At 39.4% G+C, this 23,414-nt stretch overlaps 1 protein-coding gene across 3 annotated transcripts in view; it reads right to left on the reverse strand.

Annotated features, from left to right (window-relative positions):
• Positions 1 to 14,227: 14,227 nt before the first annotated feature.
• HERPUD2 (HERPUD family member 2) overlaps positions 14,228 to 23,414 on the reverse strand; it is a 53,246-nt gene continuing 44,059 nt past the window's right edge. The window contains exons 7-10 of one of the 3 annotated variants that reach the window (XM_030932663.1): positions 20,012 to 20,134; positions 16,706 to 17,029; positions 15,883 to 16,000; positions 14,228 to 15,420 (exon numbers count right to left, since the gene is read on the reverse strand). In XM_030932663.1, coding sequence (XP_030788523.1) covers positions 15,259 to 15,420; positions 15,883 to 16,000; positions 16,706 to 17,029; positions 20,012 to 20,134 — 727 coding nt within the window. In that variant the 3' untranslated portion in view covers positions 14,228 to 15,258. The remainder of the gene's footprint in view (positions 15,421 to 15,882; positions 16,001 to 16,705; positions 17,030 to 20,011; positions 20,135 to 23,414) is intronic. The other 2 variants (XM_010361126.2, XM_030932664.1) reach the window with 2 other exon arrangements.

A 23,414-nucleotide genomic window follows, 5' to 3' on the forward strand; every position in this document is an offset into this window, starting at 1 on the left:
CAGAACTAGAATTTGAACTACCTACCAGACACCTGTCAGAAAGAGCTTTGGAGGGAGGAGGCTGCTCTGTATTTTCTTCTGAACTCACAGCCCTCTTCTGTCAGCCCTCAAGAGTTCAGAGCTAACCCAAGCATCAAGGGGAGAGCAGCAGCTTTAATAGCACTGAGCCAAGAGAAGAATCAGGACCAGCCTCCCCCAGGCATTCTTCTCACAGATGGCGCTAAGACAGCAGGGATCTTGCGATGATGGCCCTCAACTCACAGAGGCTGCCTTCCAGCTCCGCTGTTGGCCACCAGCCTGGGAGCTCCCTTCATCATCAGCCTGTGGGTTTCCTTCACCTCTCTCCTACTTTGAATCTCCAGATTCCAGTGCCCCCAGCTCTTTCTTTCTTGGTTTACTCTTTATCAGTTGTTATTCTTTGAACATAGGGAGCTTTCGTTATTTTAAAGTTGTAACTCATAACTCCAACGCCTGGAGTCCTGAGGGCCTTTTCCACTGTCTGTTCTTTCTGCTGGAAACATACAATTCAGCAGCTTCTTAAGAAATGGTGTATGAGAGACACGTTTTTTGAGAAAATACATATGCATTTTTGAGTTTGCAACACATTTTTTACAACCATCATAGAATGGTGGCATGACATTCCATTGAGTGTACTATGGTTTGGCTGTTTCCCTACCCAAATCTCATCCTGGATTGTAATCCCTGTAATCCCCATGTGTTGTAGGAGGGACCCAGTGGGAAGTAATTGAATCATGGGGGCGGTTTCCCCTGTGCTCTTCTCATGATAGTGAGTTCTCACAAGATCTGATGGTTTTATAAGTGTCCGGCATTTCCCCTGCTGGCTCTCATTGTCTCTACTGCCGTCCTGTGAAGAGGTGCTTTCCACCATGATTGCAAGTCTCCTGAGGCTTCCCCAGGCATGCAGAACTGTGAGTCAATTAAATCTCTTTTCTTTATAAATTACCCAGTCTCAGGTATTTCCTTATAGCAATCTGAAAATGGACTAACACAGAGTGAATACATCCTATTTTACCATACCATGCCCTTTTTAAAGATATTTTATATTGTTTTCCACTTTTCACTACTATTAGTAATGTTGCAACCAGCATCTTTCCACATATGGATGCCCTCCATGGACAGGGTAACCTGGTGGGCACTATGGAGAAAGAGTGAGGACACAGTCTAGTGGGCACAAAACAAGAAAATGACAGCAAAGGGAAGCAAGTATATGTATACACACACACACACACACACACACACACACACGCATGCATGTCTAACAGAGAAACATGTGTTTTCCTAAGAGTCTGGGGTACAAAATGGCCTCCCGCTAAAACTAAAGTTCTCTGAGGTCTTTGTGTGTGACTTAATTACACATGCTAATTTTCCATTTTAATCCATAATTATCTATGATGGTTTTGATATTGAATAATGATATTCTAAGTTACTTACCAGTTATCTCATCTGTGGCACCAATTTTAGTTGCTACTTCTCTGAAACCTCCACATCCATGCCTTATACAATCCATCTCTCTGGTTCCAGTCTGGCATCCAAAGCTGGACCCCTCCTCCTGGAAGTATGTCTTCCACTGTTCCTCCCTTTTGCCTCCAACTCATAATATTCAGAACTGAACACAGCATCCCTGATCCACCTCAAACCTGCCTCTAACCCTTATTCCAGCCTGGGATATGAAGATTCTATTTCCATTATAAATCTACCAGATATCAGCCAATTTAATGAGGCGGAAGACTTTTATTCTCTGGAGGTTTCTCACAAAAAAATCAGTGAAGAAGGCTAAAATATTACCAAGGGACTGCTACCCACTGCCCTTTGACAGGAGTGAGTGAAGACTCTTAGTCATTCTAGAGGGGCTCAGAGCACCCAGAGGGCCCCGAAGCCCCAGCAGTAACTGGCATGGGAAAGAAGAATGGAGGGAAGTACAGGATGACGGGAAAAAAGAGAGAGTCAAACGCTTCTCTCTGAATGCAACTTTGTAAAAAGACTGGGCTACAAGGAACCCAGTCTTTTATTCAAATTACTTTGCATTACTTAACTGAATCTCAGTTTCCTCAGTTGTAAAACAGTAATAACAGCTGTCCACCTTGAAGACATGCTATTGTTTAATTCTTACATCTAATAAATATTTCTAGAATATTACCTGTAGAGTTGGTGCTAAGGATATCACAATAACAGGACATAATTCCTGCCTGCAGGGTCCGTGTGGTCTGCTTGTAAGAGAGACCCAAGGAAAGAGGCAATCACAGTAAAGTACAATTAGTGTTTCCCAGCTATGCGCAAAATGAGATCATGACTTTATAGTGCTTAGCAAATGTTAGAGTGTTGTACAAATTTTGGCTTTATTAGTACTGGGTACTCCTGATCCTATTCAGGGGTCTCTAACTACTCTTGCTCTGTTCCTCCCCACCAAGCCATGAAGCAGAAGGCCAGCCTTGGTACCCACAGCCTCTTCTAATGCCAAAGCCTCTGCTGAAGGGGCAGGACCAAATGAGCCCTGCAACTGATCCCACCTTACTCTCAGGCAGCAGGTGATGGAACTGCATTGACACTAAGCCCAGGCAACCAGTCGATACGCTGACTTGTGACACATGATATTGTCTAGCAAGAAACTTTGTGTTGAGCCCGTCAGGTTCCTTCTTTTGAGAATTTTAACTGGGAAACACAGTAGGAATCCAGCAGTCAACAACAGGCCTGAAACTGGAAAAATGCTGAGAACCAAGACATGAGGCAGAAATGGGAGGATGAAGGGTCATAGCGGGCAGCGGTTACTAAGAAACTATGAGTGGAGAAAAGTATACCAAGCAGAGGAAAAAACGGAAAACATCTGCAGTGACAGGACTGTGGAAAACATGCACAAAGAAAACTGAGGCTGGCCGGGCGCAGTGGCTCACGCCTGTAATCCCAGCACTTTGGGAGGCTGAGGCGGGTGGATTACCTGAGGTCAGGAGTTCGAGACCAGCCTGGCCAACATGGTGAAACCCCGTCTCTACTAAAAATACAAAAATTCCCTGGGTGTTGTGGTGTACGCCTGTAATCCCAGCTACTCAGGAGCCCAAGGCAAGAGACTCACTTGAACCCAGGAGGTGGAGGTTGCAGTGAGCCGAGATCATGCCTCTGCACTCCAGCCTGGGCAACACAGAAAGACACTATCTAAAAAAAAAAGGGAAAAGAAAGAGAAAACTGATGCTATTATAGACAGTTTAGGCCTTGAGGACAGCAACAGGGGGTATGGCTGGTCCCGCAGGTGACTCTCCACTTCCCCTGCTCCTTCCTTTTATTTGTATTTTCCTACCAAAAAAAGAATGAAACCTTACAAAGCCAAACTGAAAAGATGCCTTTGAGCACACAAAAATAATATTCACTCTAAAGCCTATTGACTGAATTCTCAGATACATTTCTTCTTTCACTGTTTTCACAATTACCGTCTTCTATATGCAAAATCTAGAAGGAAAGATGCAATTAATTTTCATGACATCACGTAGTATTTTACTATTTGTTTGCAGGCCATCAACAAACTTCCCTCATGAGAAAATCCTAACTGTAATCAAGAAAGCAAATATCTTCCAAAAGCTCTTTGGAGAAATGGCTGATTCTAGCACCGGAGCAGAAAATACACAAGATGAGCTTGGAACATCTTACTATGCCAGGAAATAAGCAAGTGCTCAAAAGAAAAGTCTCAATGATGGGGATATATCAAAGGAACACAACATCACTAATTCACATGGAAATGCAAATCAAAACCACAATGAGATACCATCTCACCCCAGGTAAAATGGCTATGATCAAAAAGACAAAAAATAACATGCTTGAGGCCTTGGAGAAAGGGCAAGCTTGTACAAACAGGTGAAAATGTAAATTAGTATAGCCACTATGGAAAACAGTGTGGAGGTTCCTCAGAAAGCTAAAAATAGAGCCACCATATGATCCAGGAATTTTGCTACTGGCTATCTATCCAAAAGAAAGGAAACCAGTATACCAGAGATATCTGCACTCCCATATTTATTACAACACTATTCACAATAGCAAAAATGTAGAATCAACCTAAGTGTCCCTCAACAGATGAATGGATTAAAAAATGTGGCATATAGACACAATAAAGTACTATTCAGCCATGAAAAGGAACGAAATCTTGTCATTTGCAGCAACATGAATGAAACAGGAAGACATTATGTTAAATGAAATAAGTCAGGCACAGAAACACAAATATCACATGTTCTCACTCTCATGGGAAAGCTAAAAAGTGGATATCAAGAAGACAGTATGACTGGTGGTTACCAGAGTCCAGGAAATGGTGAGGTGGAGGCAGGAAGAGAAGTTGGTTAATGGGTACAAAAATACAGTTAGATAAAAGAAATAAGTTCTAGTGTTTGATAGCACAGTAGAATGACTATAATTAACAAGAACTTACTGTATATTTCAAAATAGCAAGAAAGGAAGATTTGGAATGTTCCCAACACAAAGAAATGATAAATTTGAGGTGATGGATATCCCAATTACCCTGATTTTAGTACACATTGTATGCTCGTATCAAAATGACACATGTACCCTATTAATATGTACAATTATTGTGTAGCCATTAAATAGGAACACAGGAGCCACCTGAAAGACCTCCCAGTGGCCAAAGCTTAAACAATATTAACAATAAAATAAAGTCATATTGGATTAAAACCCAATGTTTAAAATAAATATCCATGAGTCCACACTAACACAAATAAATAGATTGATTAAATAAATAATTGGGAGGCAAGAGATAAATCCCGCCATAGAGAAGAATTCCAAATAATTTATGTAGATACTCCGTCCTCGAAGCAGTGAGGCATAACTCCCTGCTCCTTCTTAGCTGCACACAGTGACTTTCTTCCAAAGAGCTCAGTGTGGAAGGCAGGTGGGAATTACTTTACAGTGGGAAAACCTGACAAACACTACCAGGTGGCCAGGTGACCTTCACCAGGTGGTGAAGGTCAATATCATGTATTTCTTTTTTGAGATGGAGTCTCACTGTGTCACCCAGGCTGGAGTGCAGTGGCACAATCTTGGTCTACTGCAGCCTCCACCTCCTGGGTTCAAGGAGTTCTCCTGAGCAGCCTGCCACCATGCCCAGCTAATTTTAACGGCCCGCCACCATGCCCAGAGATACTATGTATTCTTGATATGATGTGATGAAAATATTTGGCACATTACCCCTGTTGTCTTCCTCCTAAAAATACATAACCCCAGTTTAATCATGAGAAAAATATCAGACAAATCCCAAGTCAAGAGACATCCTATAAAAATACTCCACCCATACTACTCAAAAATATTAAGGCCATCAAAAACAAAGAAGTCTGAGAAATTGTCACACCCTAGAGTAGCATAAATAGACATAACATCTAAATTTAATGTGATATCTTGGAATCTTGGAGCGGATTCTGGAACAGAAAAGAGACATTAGATAGACTAAGGAAATCTAAATAAAGTATGGACTTTAGTTAATCATAATGTATCAATACTGGTTCATTAATTGCAACAAATGTACCCTACTAAGGTAACCTGATAATATAGGGGGAACTGGGTGCAGAGAATATGGTAACTCTGTATCATCTTTGTAATTTTTCTGAAACTCTAAAACTGTTCTAAAATTAAAAGTTCATTTTTGAAAGTTAAAGAAGTTAAGGAAACATATCAAAAGCATCATTAAGCAATTGGGGCCATCTTTATATGTTTTTGTTTCAGACAGTAATGATTAGATCCCTGTAATAAAAGACAAGGTCTGGGAAAAAAAAAAAATGTCTCCCAAGAGAATTACTAAGTAGGGCATGGGAATAAGGTGCTATCTCACTAAGCAAACACTATGGCCATGGAGGTGGATTGTCTGCTGATTTGTTCTAAAGTGGAGGCTGTCAAAAATTTAAATAGCTCTTGCCCAGAATATAATGGTCTAATTCAACTACCAGGAGCCACCTCTGGACACAGAGAGCGAGACAACAGAGCTCAATGCTTAACTCCTACAGGAACTTCATTCGTCTGTCTGGTGCCAACAGCACCCTTGAGTCACCTATAAAAGTGGCCAGGTTTGTTATCTATATTTTTCTATATTTTTGAAATATTCCATAATAATATTAAGAACATTTTTATAATTTTTATTAGCTTTCAATTTTGAAATAATTTCAAACTTGATGAGAAAAGTTGCAAAAATAGCACAAAGAATTCCCACATACCCTTTACCCAGCTTCCCCAAATGTTAACTTTCTGCATAGTTATAGTACAGTGATCAAAACCAAGAAATTAACATCGAAGCAATACTATTAGCTCACCTACAGGTTGTATCCAAAAGTTACCAATCGTCCCACTGAGCTCCTTTTTCTGGTTCAGGACCCACGGTGCATGCACAGCTGCCATGTCGCCCTTCTCCTCCAATCTGGAGCATTTCCTCGGCCTTTCTTTGTTTTTCATGACTTTGACACTTTTGAAGAGTCAGTGTAAAATCATTTAAACCCATTGAGTATATGACAATCTCCCTAAAACTGTTTTGAACTGAAGGCAGCTCTTCAGCGAGCTGCCAGGCCGTCAGGGAGCACCCTTGATACAGTTTCTCAAGCTAGACAACTCTGCAGCCTCTGCAACCCTCAGAGTGGCAGGAGGCGCGTGGGAAAGTGGCACAACAAAGGCGGGGCTGCACTTCACTGGGATTCCGGACAACCAGTATCCTGAGCACCTAACACGGCACCAAGCTCCTACGTGCCAAGATACCTCCCCCACTCGTAGGAGCATCTGAGGAGGTGGGTGGGTGTGTGCTCCAATCCACTTGCTAGGGCTTTGTGGAACCAGGAGTTCACGGTTGTGTGAGCAAAACCCAGATGCCAGTACTGCACATCCTGGAGTCACCTGGAGGCTACAGTCTCCAGCTTTCCCAAAGTTCGCCATCAGGAACCAGAATATCAAGGCCCGAGAGTGTCCTGTCTTCCACGTTTTTTTCATGTTTGGTAAGGTAGCATCCTTTCCTCCAGCGTCTCCAAGCCCTGAAGTAATCTTCCTCCAAGGACCGCCGCAGTAGAGCTGTGCAGTGTTACACCACCATCTAGTGCTAAAAATAGTACAGTGCAGCCATAGCATCCCTGCCGCTCCAGTCACAGCTCCTGGGGGTGTAATTAATAATTTAGCAACGTGCCAAGATTTAACAAGTTGACTCTAATTTCACGGTGTGACAAGCCAGTGTGGTTTAGCAGGGAAGAGGCATTGGAGTCAGATGAATCCCTTGTCTGCCCTTACCAATGTGCCTTGCTCTGTCTCTGACGGTCCAAACTTTATCTTCCTCAGTTAAAATGGGACTAACACTGTATTCAACATTGTTATAATGTACCTGCATAAGTCCTGGGGTGATAGAAAGTCCCAATAAACATGTATTGCTTCTCATCCTCCTCCCTACCCTCTGTATACAGAGGATTTCCATGACAACCTGGAGCCGTTAAAATGGAAGGGACTCTTCTCCATGAGGTGTGATGTTCATCCAAAGAGCCGGACAATCTATAAAACCCTGAGGCCGCTCCATGGTTAGGAGTCGGGACTCGGAATCTGAATTGGCTTATTTTGAATACCAGCTCTGACGGTTGCTGGTTTTTCCATCTGTAAAATAGCGATGGTAGTGATGATGCCTATCTCCTAAGTCTGTTGTAAGGATTAAATTAATACCTGCAAAGCACTTAGAAGGCAAGAATTTCGTAAGTGTGAACTATCATTAATAACATTTTTTAGCAAGCTGGACCCAAAAAAGGCAGGAGGCAGGGGAAGGCTCGGAGCCATCATTTATTTAATTTATAAAAGAAAATGTTCCACTTCTTGTCCTTTTGAATAGTACTCTACCTCTCATGTTTTCCCCTAAACACACACACACACACACACACACACACACACACAATCTTCAAATACTTATTTTGAGTCTGGCTTCTCTTCAACCAATTCCAAGTCTCAGCTTCCTGGGCCATCACCAAGATGAGGCTGGGCCACGAGCAGCCCATCTGAGCTTCACAGACAGCCCAAATACTTCAGCCATTGGTATAGTCCTGGTAAAGTAAGCCCTTTATCATTATGAAATATCCTTTATAGTCTAGTAATGCCTGAAAGTTTACTTCGTGTACTAAATACACCAGCTTCCTTTTGGTTAATACTTGCATGATAGTCCTTTTTCCATCCTTTTACTTTCAGTCTTTCTGTATCCTTGTTTAAGGTATGTTGTTTTGAAGTCTCAGATAATTATATTTGCTCTTTATCCAGGGGTGATAATATTGCCTTTGAAATGGAATATTTAGTCCACATATGCTTGATGTAGAGATTGATGTATGTGGGCGTTTGTTTTCTATTTGTTCCCATCTGTTCTGTGCGTTTTTTTTTTTTTTTCTTCCTTGGGATTGTTTTATTTCATATTCTCCTTCTGTTATCGTTAGTTTTATATTCTCTTATTCTTTTAGAAAATACTGTAGAAACTGAAACATGTACCCCTGATTTATTCATTTCTAATATAAATCAGTGCCTCCACCATCTTCACTTTCAAGACAGTTCAAGGACTTCAGAATACTTTAATTCCATTTACTCAGGGGTCCCCAGTCCCCAGGCTGTGAACAAGTACTGGTCAGTAGCTTATTAGGAACTGGGCCGCACAGCAGGAGGTGAGTGGCAAGCCAGCAAGCATTACCGCCTGAGCTCCACCTCCTGTCAGATTAACAGTGGTACTAGATTCTCATAGGAGTGCTAATCCTATTGTGAACTGTGCATGTGAGGGATCTTGGTTGTGCGCTCCCTATGAGAATCTAATGCCTGATGGTCTGAGGTAGCACAGTGTCATCCCAACACCATGCTCCCAATCCCTCTATCCCTCCACCCACTGTTTGGGAAAAAATCATCTTCCACAAGACCAGTCTCTGGTGCCAGAAAGGTTTGGGGAGCCCTACATTTACCTCCCTCCACACTTACGTGCTTTTTTTTGGTGATGTATTTTAGTTCTTTATATATTTAAGATCCCATAAAGTAAAAAGTTGTTTCATACATTCAATATTTATTTAGTTTTATACATATACTTACCCTTTCCATTGCCCTTCAATGCCTTTCTGCACCTCCAGCTATGGTCAGTGATCATTTTCCTTCTGCTTCAAGAACACCCTTTAGTACTTTCCTTTCATGCTTTTGGTACTTTTCATTGGTGGCAAATTATATTTTCCTTAGTTTGGATGTGTCTTTGGAAGGATATTTTTGCCTCGTAGTCTTCTAGGTTGGCTATTATTTTCTTGAAGCTCTCTGAAAACACCATTCCATTTTCCACTATCATTACTTCTGCTGAAAATCCCCTAACAAGGCTTGCTGTTGCTCCTTTGAAAGTAATATGTATTTTTCCTCTGGCTACTTTTAAAATTAGTCTTTGTTTTTCAGTAGTTTTACTATAAAGTAATTAAGTATAATTTTCATTGTAACTTATCCTGCTTAGAGGTCAACAGCATTTCTTATTTATGTGGCTTAATGTCTTTCACCAATTTGGGAACATCCTTAACCATTAACTCTTCGAATAGCTGTCTACCCTATTTACCCCCAGCACCAGTCTGGATATTATCTTTCATTTCATTACCTGTCTCTTAAGTTGTGTGTATCAGAGCCATCTACTGATTTCTTAATTGTTATATTATTTTTCAATTCTAGAATCTTAAATATAACGTCCAGTTCTCTCCTGAAGTTGTTCCATTTGGTCATCTAATTCATGAACATTTTAATCATAGTTACTGTAAAGTACCTGTCAGATAATGTTAACTATCTGAATTTCCTGGAGGTCTGTTTCTATTGTTCACTTTCTCATTGTTGGTCAAATCTTGTGTTTTTGCATTCCTATTTCTTAAACAGACTTTGAAAACAATTAATAGAGAAAATTTGAGAAATTAGACCACGTCCTCCTCCTTCAGAGGGGCTTTATTTTGCTTCTGGCCACCCACTAGATCTGAGGCTGGGCTGCACTCCTTGTGAGAACAGGCCCATATCCAGTTCACCTTTAATCAAAGAGTAGCTCTTTGGGGTCCCAAGAGAAAGTCTGGGGTGTTTTCCAGGGCCACTTCTACTTGGACCCCAACTCTTAATTTTTGGTCTCCATTAGTCTTCTACAAATTCTATTCAGTTTCTCAGCCCCTGCCCTTGAAATAGCAAGTCCCTTGAGGGGGAAACGAATAGTATCAAATGTACATCTCACCTCTCGAATATTAGCCCTTGCTTTCTCAACTGCCTGATCCTTGAATAGATATGTATATTCTGGTTTTTGTCCTTTCCTCAGCAGAAGGGTTGGTGCAAAACAAGCTAATCTCCCTTTGCTCAAGGCTGAACTCTCCACATTCCTTATTTGCATAATTAATTAATTTTGAAGTCCACGGTCTAGAGTAGAATAGACTTGGGTTCAAGTCTCCATTGCGTTACTTACTAGCTGTGTGTTTTCAGGTGAGCTATTTAACTTCTTAAAATCTTAGTATCCCATCTAGAGAATGGAAGCAATAGTAGTACCTACCTACCTTATTTTAAGGATTTTTTAAGATGCAGGCATAGCATTTAGCACAGAGCCAGGAACACAGCAAATATTTAAACGTAAATGACATCAAGTTTTAAAGCATTTCAAGTAACCGTTGTTATCATTATGTAATAGAAAGGATGGCGCAACAGCAGCCTATCTCCCATGCATCCCCTGTGAAAGAGTCTAACTAACTGGGGGAAGATCCTCTACAGGTCTAAGTTTTTCCCACTTGCTCATCCTATGGCTTTGGAACATTTGGATGAAACAGCTTACTGCACCACATTAAATGGTTTGTGCAAGGGTTGGTGTGCTCTTTTTGGAAAGCAGATCAATTGGAGGAAGGGTCAGAACTTAGCAGTAGGATCAAGAAAGTAAGCTTTGGCAACAAGACCCATGAAACTGGTCCCCTACACTAGGGCCTCCAGGGTTTATCCCCAAAGTGTAATGGGAGGACAGGTGCAACCACTGGGGTTTGCTCTGGAAAGAGGAGACAGGTCTTCTACTGTCCTGCCCATATCAGGGCTGAGACTTCATTGTGCTTGGGAAAGGTTTTCCACTTACTAAGAATTCTAGACAGTAAAGGGGCCCTAGAGGCCTTGACACAGGAACCCTGAGTAATTATTCTCTGCTCTCTGTAAGAAAAACATTTCATTCGAATATTCCATAATTTTTAATAAAAGGCTTGCATTGTTCACAACACATTCAAGAAGCATTATCATTGATTTTCCTTTGTGAAATGTTTAAATATTGAAACATCCAAAATATTAATGCGTATAAAATACAACAAACTTACTTTGTACCTACCATGCAGTCGGTTTCTATCACTTTCCCAAGTTGCAGTTCCAAAGTGCAATGCTAGCAATACCACCCGCAGAAGTGAGTCCAAGGAATGATCTAGTAGATGAGAACATCACATGCCAGAGCCGGGCAGTTTTGCACATCCAGCAACACTACTCCAGATACTGCAGGCCTTAGGGTCTGACGTCCACCGGACTTCGAAAAAGCTGATATATCACATCACATTACAGTCTTTTAACAGTGAGGCAAGGCCGGACGCAGTGGCTCACAACTGTAATCCCAGCACTTTGGGAAGCCAAGGCAGGTGGATCATGAGGTCAGGAGTTCAGGACCAGCCTGGCCAAAATGGTGAAACCCCATCTGTACTAAAAATACAAAAATTAGCTGGGCGTGTTGGCAGGTGCCTGTAATCCCAGCTACTTGGGAGTGTGAGGCAGAGAATTGCTTAAACCCAGGAGGCAGAGGTTGCAGTGAGCCGAAATAGTGCCACTGCACTCCAGCCTGGGTGATAGAGTGAGACTCCATCTCAAAACAAACAAGCAAACAACAACAACAAAACAGTGAGGCAAAAACTACCACTGGGACTGTATATCTGAAACTCCAAATATGGTCTTTCCTCCCACAAATCTGAAAAGCCTAATTTCAATAGTGATGGTAGAAACAGCCAGAGAAACTAGTTACAATACTGGTGAGCTGTGGCATCTAATTATGTTAACAAAATATGATGCGAATGTCTCCAATTCTCCAGCCCTACAGACCACCCTTTTCTTTTACCCACCTAACATAATCTGACCCTCTCACTGTAGAAGGTCTAGTCTTTATGGTAATGTATAATAATGTAAGAAGTCCTAGAAGTGTTTATATTCCAGAAACAGGTTGTTACTAGTCACAATCTGGCCTTAAGACCAGTGTTTGGATTACCCCAGCCACCTAGGTACCATCTGGCCCCAGAATGGACACAGTCCCTCCCTGAATCATCCAAAACACAGCTGACATTGGGCTGTAGTTTTGACAAAGACTTAATGAATGTGAGGCTAACACAAGGGAATTAAAAATGTAGGGAAAATAACAGTGGCTCACGAATTCCATGTTCTTAGAACCTGTGACAACATCCCTTCACAGGAGTTTATAACCAGGACCTTTCTCCTTAGGCCCCAGCCTGCTGCTAGGAGGCAGGGACTTGTTCATTTCCTCCAGAGGGGTGTCCCCACAATGCTGCCCACCCCCAATGAGTTCTACAGCTCCAATTCTCTTCTCTCCAGCTCCCAACAAAAATGAAACTGATCAGTCTCATAATTAACTCAGAATTCTCTCCCCACCCTGTACCTGCTTTAGGCTCTGACCCATGGAGCATTTCTGCCAGCTTTGGTAGTTTATCTATTTAGCTCCCAGGTTAAAATCCAGACCTTTCTTCTGCATGCAATAATTACATCAGTCTTGAAATAAGCCATCCCTAATCATGGACCCAAACAGTGTTCAAATGTGGCCATAACTCACTCTGCTGAACATCTGCTAATTCTGATTATTTCCTAATTACCAACAATGCAATGAATATCTGGAAAGCTAAATCTCACACATGCATGATATCCTTTCAAACTTCTGCTGGCACTCATCCAGGACTGAACTAAATACCAGATTCTCCCCAACTTCATCCCTTCTATATGGTGAGAGAAATAAGGAAATAAATGTAAACTGCAACAGTGTTAACAGCAAAGTAATAAACTGTGCTTCCAGGGAAAAGCCTCCCAAAGAACTGGCAATTATGCTGGGATCTGATGAGTCATTAGTGCTAGTGAGGCAGAGAAGGAAGAAACTGTGTGTTTGCAGCAAAAAGAACAGCAATTTAAAAAGTCCGGGGCTGGAAGGTGCTGGAATTAGAGCAGCCTAGCTAAAACAGGAATTAAGGGGGAGCTCAAACTGACAGGAAGCGAGGGCACAACCTTTCAGGATTTTGTAAGCCATGTTCATTATTAGTCTGATTTGTATTCTAGGAATAACAGGATGACACTGAATGATTCTGTGCACATTTTGAAAATCTGATACTTGCTGGAATGGCTATATTCTATTTTAAATTCCCCTACAGTTTCACCAACACTAAATATCATCTTATGAATTTGGTAGTTTTAACTACTAGATACTACTTTTTTTCATCTTTATTACCCATTTCCTATTGGAGTGCTTTTTTTCCTTCTTTTACTGGATACAAATTTTTTTTACTGGACTGAATTTAAGACTTCATTTATTACCTTTTCTATCTTTTTTGCTCTAATTATTTGCCTTTAAATTACTTATGTCAAAACATTATATTCTTAGCCACCTTTAAAGATTCTGCCACAAAAGTGTCCTCTGACTCCAATGTTATATATTCACCTATATGTTCTTAGTATTCTCATGATTTGATTGTTCATATTCAATCATGATGTCTTGACATTTATAAATAGAAACCTAACTTTACTTTTCAAATGGTTAACTAACCAGTCATCCCTGATAATTCACTTTTATCATTATAAGTAAACAAATCAGAAAATAATTTATTGATGTTTTCTTAATCTTCTCTGTTATCTAATCATATACATAATTTTTTTTTCCTGGGCCAGTACCACACTCATAATTTTATAATGCATTTCATGTGAGATAAAGTTCTCCCGCCCATATGTGTTTTATTTAGCTATCCCGCAAGAAACTTACTGCCTTCTCATGATACATTAACTTGGCTTTCACAGGGATTTTTAAACAAACTAATGAGGTTTCAGACAATCTAACTAGGAGATATCCATCTGGGATGGAAAGAGGTGTAAATGACTTTTAAGACTTCAGCAACCCTTCCAAACAACTACTAAAATTTATATAATTTTTGCATGTAATGGGTGAAGAGTTTGAACAAATATCCCATAAAACTGTTTACCATAATTGACTTTTTATTTAAAAAATTACACTGAGCAATTTCCAGCATATCTTTTTTTTATAAAAGTACTGCCTATATCAAACATTTTATATCACGTTAATTCCATTGAAGAGCTGCCTTTTTCTGTTAAGGTATTGATTCCAATTGATGGGATACATGCCCTTAAAATAGAAAGTTTCCATTATTTATTCAAAGGTCAAAATTAAGATTATTGAGAAGTTTATTGCTTTATGGCTGGGCAAGATGCTACTAGCACATTTTAGGTAAATAATATTCTTTATTAAAACTATGAGGTCATTCTGTTTAAAACTTTCAAGATAATTCACAGAAAATAGATATATTTATTCAAATTAAACATTAAAGGGCCAGGCTACTAGCTATAGACATTTATATGTGAAGCAGCTCTTTTTTTTTTTTTTTTTTTTTTTTGAGACTGAATGTCACTCTGTCACCCAGGCTGGAGTACAGTGGCCCAATCTCAGCTCACTGCAACCTCCGCCTCCTGGGTTCAAGCAATCCTCCTGCCTCAGGCTCCCGAGTAGCTGGGATTACAGGCGCGTGCCATCACACCTGGCTAATTTTTTTGTATTTTTAGTAGAGACGGGGTTTCGCCATGTTTGCCAGGCTGGTCTCGAACTCCTGACCTCAAGTAATCCACCCGCCTCGGCCTCCCAAAGTGCTGGGATTATAGACGTGAGCCACGGCGCCCGGCCAATGAAGCAGCTCTTTAAAGAAATAAGACATGAAAATAGGTCTGTCCTGGTATACTACACATAATTGAAATGAATAACAACTGGAAGACCAATATTGTTACGCTATGTTCTGTTACGATCTTAAAAAAAAATTCAGACATTTAGTAGTCCATTTGTGCTTAAAATATTCATATGCATGAGAAGCCTAAAGAAAAAAAACACCTCTGTACATGATGATCAAAAAAAAGTTATAAATTTTTTTGAAATTGCACTGTTATTTAAACCACTTTCCTAAAGTCAGACCCTCCTTGTAGCTGGCACAGTTTTTCAGGTCAATTGGCAACCTGGGGAGGCCCCTCTGGTATTAGTGAAGTAAAGAAGGTGGTGATGAAAGACCAAGCTGAAGCCACTAATCCAGGCCTTTGAATTGCACTGGCATCTTCACCTGCATCTTCTCCACTCTCGTCTTCAAGCCCATCATCCATAAGACGCTCCTTTCAAGCAAAACAAGAAACATACTCCTGAGTGATGTGAACGAGCATTGGCTCATAATAGAAGACAGTTAAATTCTTTGTAGAACAAAGGAATATGAAGTGGTACATATGTGGTCATTAGAAATCTTTAAGGCCAAAATTGGTAAATTCCTCAGTGTTCCAGTTTAAAGGGGACAACTGCCAATGCAATACAATAAATTCTTACCATGTGTATAATTTTATTTCTAGACTATTTTCAAGAAAAAAAAGTTACTTCTTCCCATTTAGTTATAATATATGACTGATTTGGTATTATATTCTAAGCTCTCCCAAATGAAACCATCACAATTTATATGTTAGCTTTCTTTCACATACCACTTCACAAATACTTATGGAACATCCAATCTTCTTTCATCACACTGGTCCCATACAGTGCTGGGAAAATCTCAGTAACTTAAGTATACAAAAGCTTCAATCACATACCATTTCTTCAAGTTCCAAGTTGTTTGCATTTTGCCCATCATTGTTAACTTCAGCATTATTGTTGGGAGCCTGTTGATGACCTCCTTCTTGCCTAAAAGGAAACCATCCAGCTTGGTGTCTGTTCAGTAAAATAAAGAGAAAATAAAATAAGTCACAGTTGTTTTTATTTGTAACACTATAAAATGTTATTAGTGTCCTATAAGAGAAAAATGATTAGAACTATAATAAATAAAAAGACCAAATCTCCCACTTCAGGACAGGGAACCACCCTTCTCAAAGCAATGACAGCAAAACAAAACCAACTCAAGTCTCTAAGTCTATCATGGACTTCACTGGCTCTATGTTAGTTATTAAAACATATCAGGAATCATAAATCTTTTTTGGTATTTTTCAAAATGAAATACAACTTAGATATCTGTTTGCCCCTTAGAGAGAAGGGAGCAGGGGAAAAACAGTCTACTTATGAAAAAAATCTGGCTTATACCTATAGGACTTACTATTGGTAAGTCTAATGAAAGAGGACAACCTTATGCAGGAGTGCATCACACACTTCTTAAGTTCTAAATAACGGATAGAGTATATCTCACTGAATGAACAATTTTTATAAAACACAGTAAACAAAAAATCTGCTTCTAAATAATTCTGATAAACATTCTCACTCAACAAAACCTGCCCTTGCTTTTGGCATCAAAAACATGCCAGATATCTAAAGTCCAGCATTCAAATTCCTTCACTCAACATTCACAACAGACTACCCTACACCAGATTCTGTGCTGAACAGTTTCAGACATTAAACCACAAAAAGTTAATGAACATCACTCACAAATAAACCAGCAGCATGGCTCCCATTACCATGATAAACCGACTAAAAGAAGAATAGAAGTATACAATGCTAAGGAGAATCGCAGCTCGTGAGAACGTGTACATCCAGTCTAGCCAGTCTCGATTGAAGTCTTCTTCATTTAGTACTGGACCTCCCTGTGCATTCATTTGAACATTCTCATTCATGGGTCGATTTTCTTGGGCCACTAGGTTTGGAGCTGGTGGGGGTTCTTCTCCAGGAACATGTGCCAAATTTAGAGGCTGTGAAGTAGTAGGCTGGGTTGGGTTGACATTTGATGTGGCCTGAGCTGAAACTGCAGCTTGACTGAAATAGTCACCAAAATAAATATTAAAAAGAAAAAAAAACTTTACCATACCATATTTTTTTAAACTTCTTGGGGAGCTATATGTATTTTTCATAAACCTAATATGGAATATCCCAACTCCTGTACCACATTTCTTAGGTAAGCACAAATTCCAATGGAAAAGTGGAGCCAAGGTTGATGGTAGATGTCACACAGGAAAGCATGTTCTCTCAGCCTGGTAGTGTAAGATGACAGGGGAAAGGCAAAAGATGTGAGAGCAGCCATGTTAACCACTACTCTCTCTTTCAATCAATTACCTTATAAGCTAATGAGATGTCCAAACCTTTTCATGAATGCCCCCTTTTGTTATTCTACATGGGATGAATACTCCCAAACTCACCCTGAGACCCATGTTTTGAAAGGCTTGTCTAAAAATACATACTATTATTACATTGTGTGTCTACTGCCAGTGATAAATGATTTGTATTAGTATCCTAAAATCCTAAATACATCTCAGATAACAACCCTTTTACCCCAATACTGATTTGGAAGAACTCCAACTGGGGACCACTGGTCCTTGTCAAGTTAGAACTAAAATTGTGATTCTGAGGTTTGCTTATAATTTGATTGCTTAAAATTTCCCATTAAAGAGTAAATTTCCCAGAAAAGTGATAATATATCTTGGATTTGCTTTAAATTATCCAACAGAAGGAAGAAAGTTGTAAAATAAGACTAACATGAATTGATAAATGTCAAAGCTGGGTGATAGGTACACACAGATTCCTTTTATTACTCTACCTTGTTATGTTTTTAAATTTTTCTACAATAAGAAGTTAACAATCAAGAGAGCACAGGAAAGTTAAATAAATGGTTCCCAGGCTACAAAATCCTATTTAAGCCAGTATGCTAATATCTTTTATCTGCATAGGGCTTTTTAGTTTAGAAAACACTTCCTACTTCATGAATACTCTGATACACAGGTGAGTTACTTTATTTTAAAGGGGAGAAACTGAGGCTCTGAAGTTAAATGATCCACATAAGAGTATATGATTTAGCAGCAAGCATAATAAGCTCCCCTTATCTCACACAGTTCTTGTGAGGTTCACAAACGAGACAAGGTGGGGTATCCAGCATCCAGCAAAGTACTGAGCACAAAGCAGTCACTCAAATGATAACCATTACCATGGCAACATGTAAGGTACGAATATCCTGCCTGGAGCCAAGGGCTTATGAAAGAGAGCCTTAGGATACAAGGTTCATAAAGCAGCTTAGCTTTATGGGGAAAAGTCTGGAGTAAGGACAAGGATGTAGACTTCACAGTGGGCAAGAGAATCAGAGGATATCTGGGTGGCTGCAGGAATGACTGACTTAATTATGTGTTAAGAAATGTAACCTGGCAAACCGGGCATGGTGGCTCATGCCTGTAATCCTGGCACTTTGGGTGGTCGAGGTGGGTGGATGGATCACTTAAGGCCAGGAGTTCAAGATCAGCCTGGCCAATGTGGCAAACCCCCGTCTCTACTAAAAATACAAAAGTTACCCAGGTGTGGTGGCACACATCTGTAATCTCAGCTCCTGGGAGGCTGAGGCATGAGAATCGCTTGAACCCGGGAGACGGAGGTTGCAGTGGGCCAAGATTATGCCACTGCACTCCAGCCTAGGCAACAGAGTGAGACTCTGCCAAAAAAAAAAAAAAGGGGGGGGGGAGGGAGGAAGGGAGGGAGGGAGGGAGGGAGGGAGGGAGGGAGGGAGGGAGGGAGGAAGGAAGGAAGGAAGGAAGGAAGGAAGGAAGGAAGGAAGGAAGGAAGGAAGGAAGGAAGGAAGGAAGGAAGGAAGGAAGGAAGGAAGGAAGGAAGGAAGGAAAAAAAAAAAAAAAAGTAACCCAGCAGTAGTATAAGGAAATAGAGTAAAAAGACTAAAAGGAGAAAGCTATTGAAGTCAAGTGGACTTAGAATGAGAAAAGACCTGGTGAAACATTGGAGGTAGCATATGGGGAAGGACAAAAGCTCTATTAACTCATCTTCATAAAATTCTGCTTTCAGGAGTAACAAAAGCCAGAATCAAAGCTGTTTACGGTTAAGAGCTTGGGTAGTAAGAAGAGAGTTAGTATCACTGACAAAGAAGTGAGAAAGGAGAAGGCACTTAAAGAACAAAGGAATCAAATTCTAGATGCACTGAATTTGAGGTAAAGGCTCATTCCCCTATGGAAATCTTCCAACAATAAAGCAGAGACACAGGATGAAGCACAGGAGATGAAGAACCAGGATTCATTCACAGAGAGCTAACAACTAAGGCCATACACAAAAGAAATCCAAGAGAACTACCCCCACAACTAAATCCCGTCCTCTCTACCGACTATGAGTGCTGAGAAGCACGCAGTAACAAATACATGATGAACTGAGAAAGAAATGTTAATAAAATGAGCTATTAAAGGACACAGAAAGATAAAAAGATACGGAAGACAAAAGAATCACAGAAACAAGGAGAGGAGAAAGGTAAAGAGAAGCTAATCAATGTTAAATGAATGCAGAATGAGTTGAGGAGAATGAAGGCTGAGAAACTGTCCTCAATGCTAGGACTGTTCCATGCTGACCAGAATCAAAACGGACTAAATACTGAGAGTCAAGTAAGCATATTAGCCACACTTGAGCCCTACATACGCTATGGCCTCCCTGACATGATTCTATCCCTTTTTTTATTTGACTAACTCTTCATGTACATTTGCTGCCTTCCAGTGAAACATTCCTAAGTTTTCTCCTCTTGAATTTATAAAATGTTGTATTAAAGAATCTGAATACTGCTAAATGTAATTAGGGAAGACAGGGAGGAGCCAAGGGCAGGGTTAAGCTCATGTGAACTGGAGGTGAACCCTTTTTCCTTTAGTAAAAACAACATTAAATACATAAAAAAAATGAAATCCCAAATCAACTTACTTAGGATAAAAAGAAAATAAAGCAAGTAACACAGTGAGTAACTTAAAAAATGAACTCAGATTAACTTACTACTGCATGTAATACTGATGAGCATACATCTGTTGCCACCACAGCATCTGCAGTGGGCTAAACGCAGGATACACTGGGAATCCAGGTGGAGCAACTTGCCCAGGAAATTGGTTGTCTACATTTCTGCAAGAAATAAATAATGAGCTCTTTTAATGCTCTAGCAGTTAAAAGTATTATTCTAAATTTTCATTTCTGAACCCCAAGTCAACCATTGACAGAATATATTTAAATCTCACTGAAAAGAAAAATACTTATTTTCAACAATTCTTCAAATAAAATAATACATCTTACATAGGTTGACCCAGGGCCCAACTACAGAGAATAACTAACATTTCAGCCCAGTTTTAAAGGGAAAACAAAGCGAAACACCACAAAATATAGAGCCAATCTGAACATTTATTATCTTTTCATTTCATCACATGAAGCCAAAAATACCTTCATTTTAAGTACATTTTCCTTAAGAAACAAAGCCCTAAAATAAATTTCATGACAAAATATTTTGGGGAATGGTGAAACAGACAAATGATATTTTATATTAGTAATAAAATGTTACTAAAATACAGCAGCTATGAGCTGTAAAACAAAAAATGAACATTACAAAAACCTGTAAAATATTCTGTAAAGAGACAAGATTAGCAGAACATGTTCACATATACATTCTTAAAGTAGGCTAAAATTTTCTTTTTTCTTTTTTCTTTTTTTGAGACAGAATCTTGCTCTTTCACCCAGGCTGGAGTGTAGTGGCGTGATCTTAGCTCACTGAATTCTCTGCCTCCTGGATTCAAGCAATTCTCCTGCCTCAGTCTCCCAAGTAGCTGGGACTACAGGCATGCGCCACCACACCCGGCTAATTTTTTTTGTATTTTTAGTAGAGACAGGGTTTCACTGTGTTGGCCAGGCTGGTCTTGAACTCCTGACCTCAGGTGATCCTCCCGCCTCGGCCTCCCAGAGTGGTAGGATTACAGACATGAGTCACTGCACCTGGCCAAATTCTATTAATTCAGTAAAACTTGTAGAAGGTCACATTTAACTTCTCTACAGTTTCCTCACTTCTAAAATGGATCTAATAATAGACTCTTCCTCACAGGATTCTCACCCTGTATCCATGAAATGCTAGCTAGTTTTATTTTTATTCTTTCCCATTCCAACACCGAACACGATGCCAAAGTGTATAATGTGAGGTTTGTAGAAAATCACATATATCAAAACAACTACAGAGATAAACAGGTAAGTAAACGCAGAATTCTTTATGAATTTGCTAAGTCTTCTTCACATTACTTTTTATCTTTAGCTAATACTAGTTTGGTCTATCCGGAGTGAGACAAGAATAATTAAATTCATTAGCTGTGATTTTATATTCTAAAGACTGTTTACACATACAATTGGTAATAATTGATTATAGAAACCTAACTTTAGAAGAGCTTGGGGAGCTAAGCCTGAATAGGCTATACTTAAGGAAACCTGGTGCTAGGTAAGGCATCACCTTCCCCACATATTACCTGAACTTTCCTTATTCTTAATGGAGCTGTGGCAGCCACAGAGGGTCTCATCCTCAAAAGACCCTTCAATCTCCTAATATTATATATATATTATATATACCTTCATATAGGGTCCTGTATAAGGGGGAAAAAACTTCAGCTCTCTTGGACACAGGACAATAGACGATACAGCACCTCCCCACATCAAAAAAAGCAAACCTCAACCCAGCTATTCCTTTAAAAAGGTGTCAGTGACCAACTCTGGAGAGAAAGCCATACCACTGAGGCAGAGAAGTATTATAAAAACATTCGTTTTATACAATTCAGCATTTACACCAGGGAGCGGATGCATCTCTGCACAAATCTATAAAACTACCCAAATCAAGTATTACAGCAATATGCTGTATCTAGGTGTATATTTTAAATTTTATTAGTATTCCCCATTACGGAAAAAATCCATTCCCTTGAAAGTAAATCTCCACCAATCTCTATCATTAATAAGAACGTCAAACAAGTCTGTTACTTCAACTGTAAAATGGGAAGGCTGGACTTTGTCATTGTTTTTAAAGCTCAAGGGAGAAAAAGAAGACACTAACAATTACTTTTTTAAAAAGTCATAGTTTCCCACCTCACCCTCCTGCATGCTGCCCAAAACATATGGAGAATATGGTGATTACTGAAAATACGTTGCCAAAATAAATAACCTGCCCAAAGTATTCTTCCCTTTTTTCCTAATAAGTTAGAAAACCACGGGACAATATAATTGCCAAATATATCCCAGGCCTGAGATGACACACTATAATTTTCAGTTGTGTTCATTACCCTCAGACAAGATGGCATGCATTTGGTATACTCCAGAAACAAGGAATAAAAGATCTGACACTAAATTATAAAGTTATTAATAAAATATATAGGAATAGATACAATGAAACACATTACTTAAGAATTTAATATATTTTAGAGTACGCATCATTACACAACAAGTTAAAGAGAATTGTTATTTAGTGCTAGGAAAAAAGATTACCAAATTTGTGAGAGAAGGGAGTTTAAAAAGCTTCATCTCATTCTATATATTCAATTAGGAGAGCTGAAATAAAGCATTAAGAGTTAAACCAGAGATAGCCTAGAAGAAACTAGAATTATTTACCAACCCTTCGGAGGAAGGATTTTCCTAACTTAAGTAACAGAAGAAAGCAGAAAAAAAAAAATCAACATATTTGACAACAAAATTTAGAGAGAAATGGCTAAGAAATGTTGCAATAAATTGTAGTTAATATCTTTTCTATATATAGAACTGATAGAAACAGAATAATCATCAGGATATCAAATACTAATTAAAGCAAAGATAGCATTTTTAAGTTTGTTTGCCAAGGTAGAAAAGATTAAATAAAAATATCCATTATTGGCAAGAGGTACAAGTAAAACCTAACTCTTTGATTGCTAGTGGCAGTGTAAATTGGAATAAGCCTTTAAAACACAATTACAAAACTAAAGACCTTTAAAAATCTTTTGCTCTATGGAAAAAAAAATTCTAGCTCATGGATAAGAAGAATCAATATCATTAAAATGGCCATATTATCCAAAGTAATTTGTAGATTCAATGCAATCCCTATGAAACTACCATTGACATTTTTCACAGAACTAGAAAAAACTATTTTAAAATCCATGTGGAACCAAAAAAGAGCCTGAAGAGCCAAAGCAATCCCAGGCAAAAGGAACAAAGATGGAGGTATGATGTTACCCCACTTCAAACTACTGCAGGGCTACCAAACCAGCACTGTAACTGGTACAAAAACAGACACACAGACCAATGGAACAAAATAGAAAGCCCAGAAATAAGGCTGCACACCTACAACTGTTTGATCTTTGATAAAGCTGACAAAAACAAGCAATGGGAAAACTATTCAATAAATGGTGCTAGGATA

The sequence above is a fragment of the Rhinopithecus roxellana genome, chromosome 6 (genome assembly GCF_007565055.1).
Source record: "Rhinopithecus roxellana isolate Shanxi Qingling chromosome 6, ASM756505v1, whole genome shotgun sequence".
NCBI lineage: Eukaryota > Metazoa > Chordata > Mammalia > Primates > Cercopithecidae > Rhinopithecus > Rhinopithecus roxellana.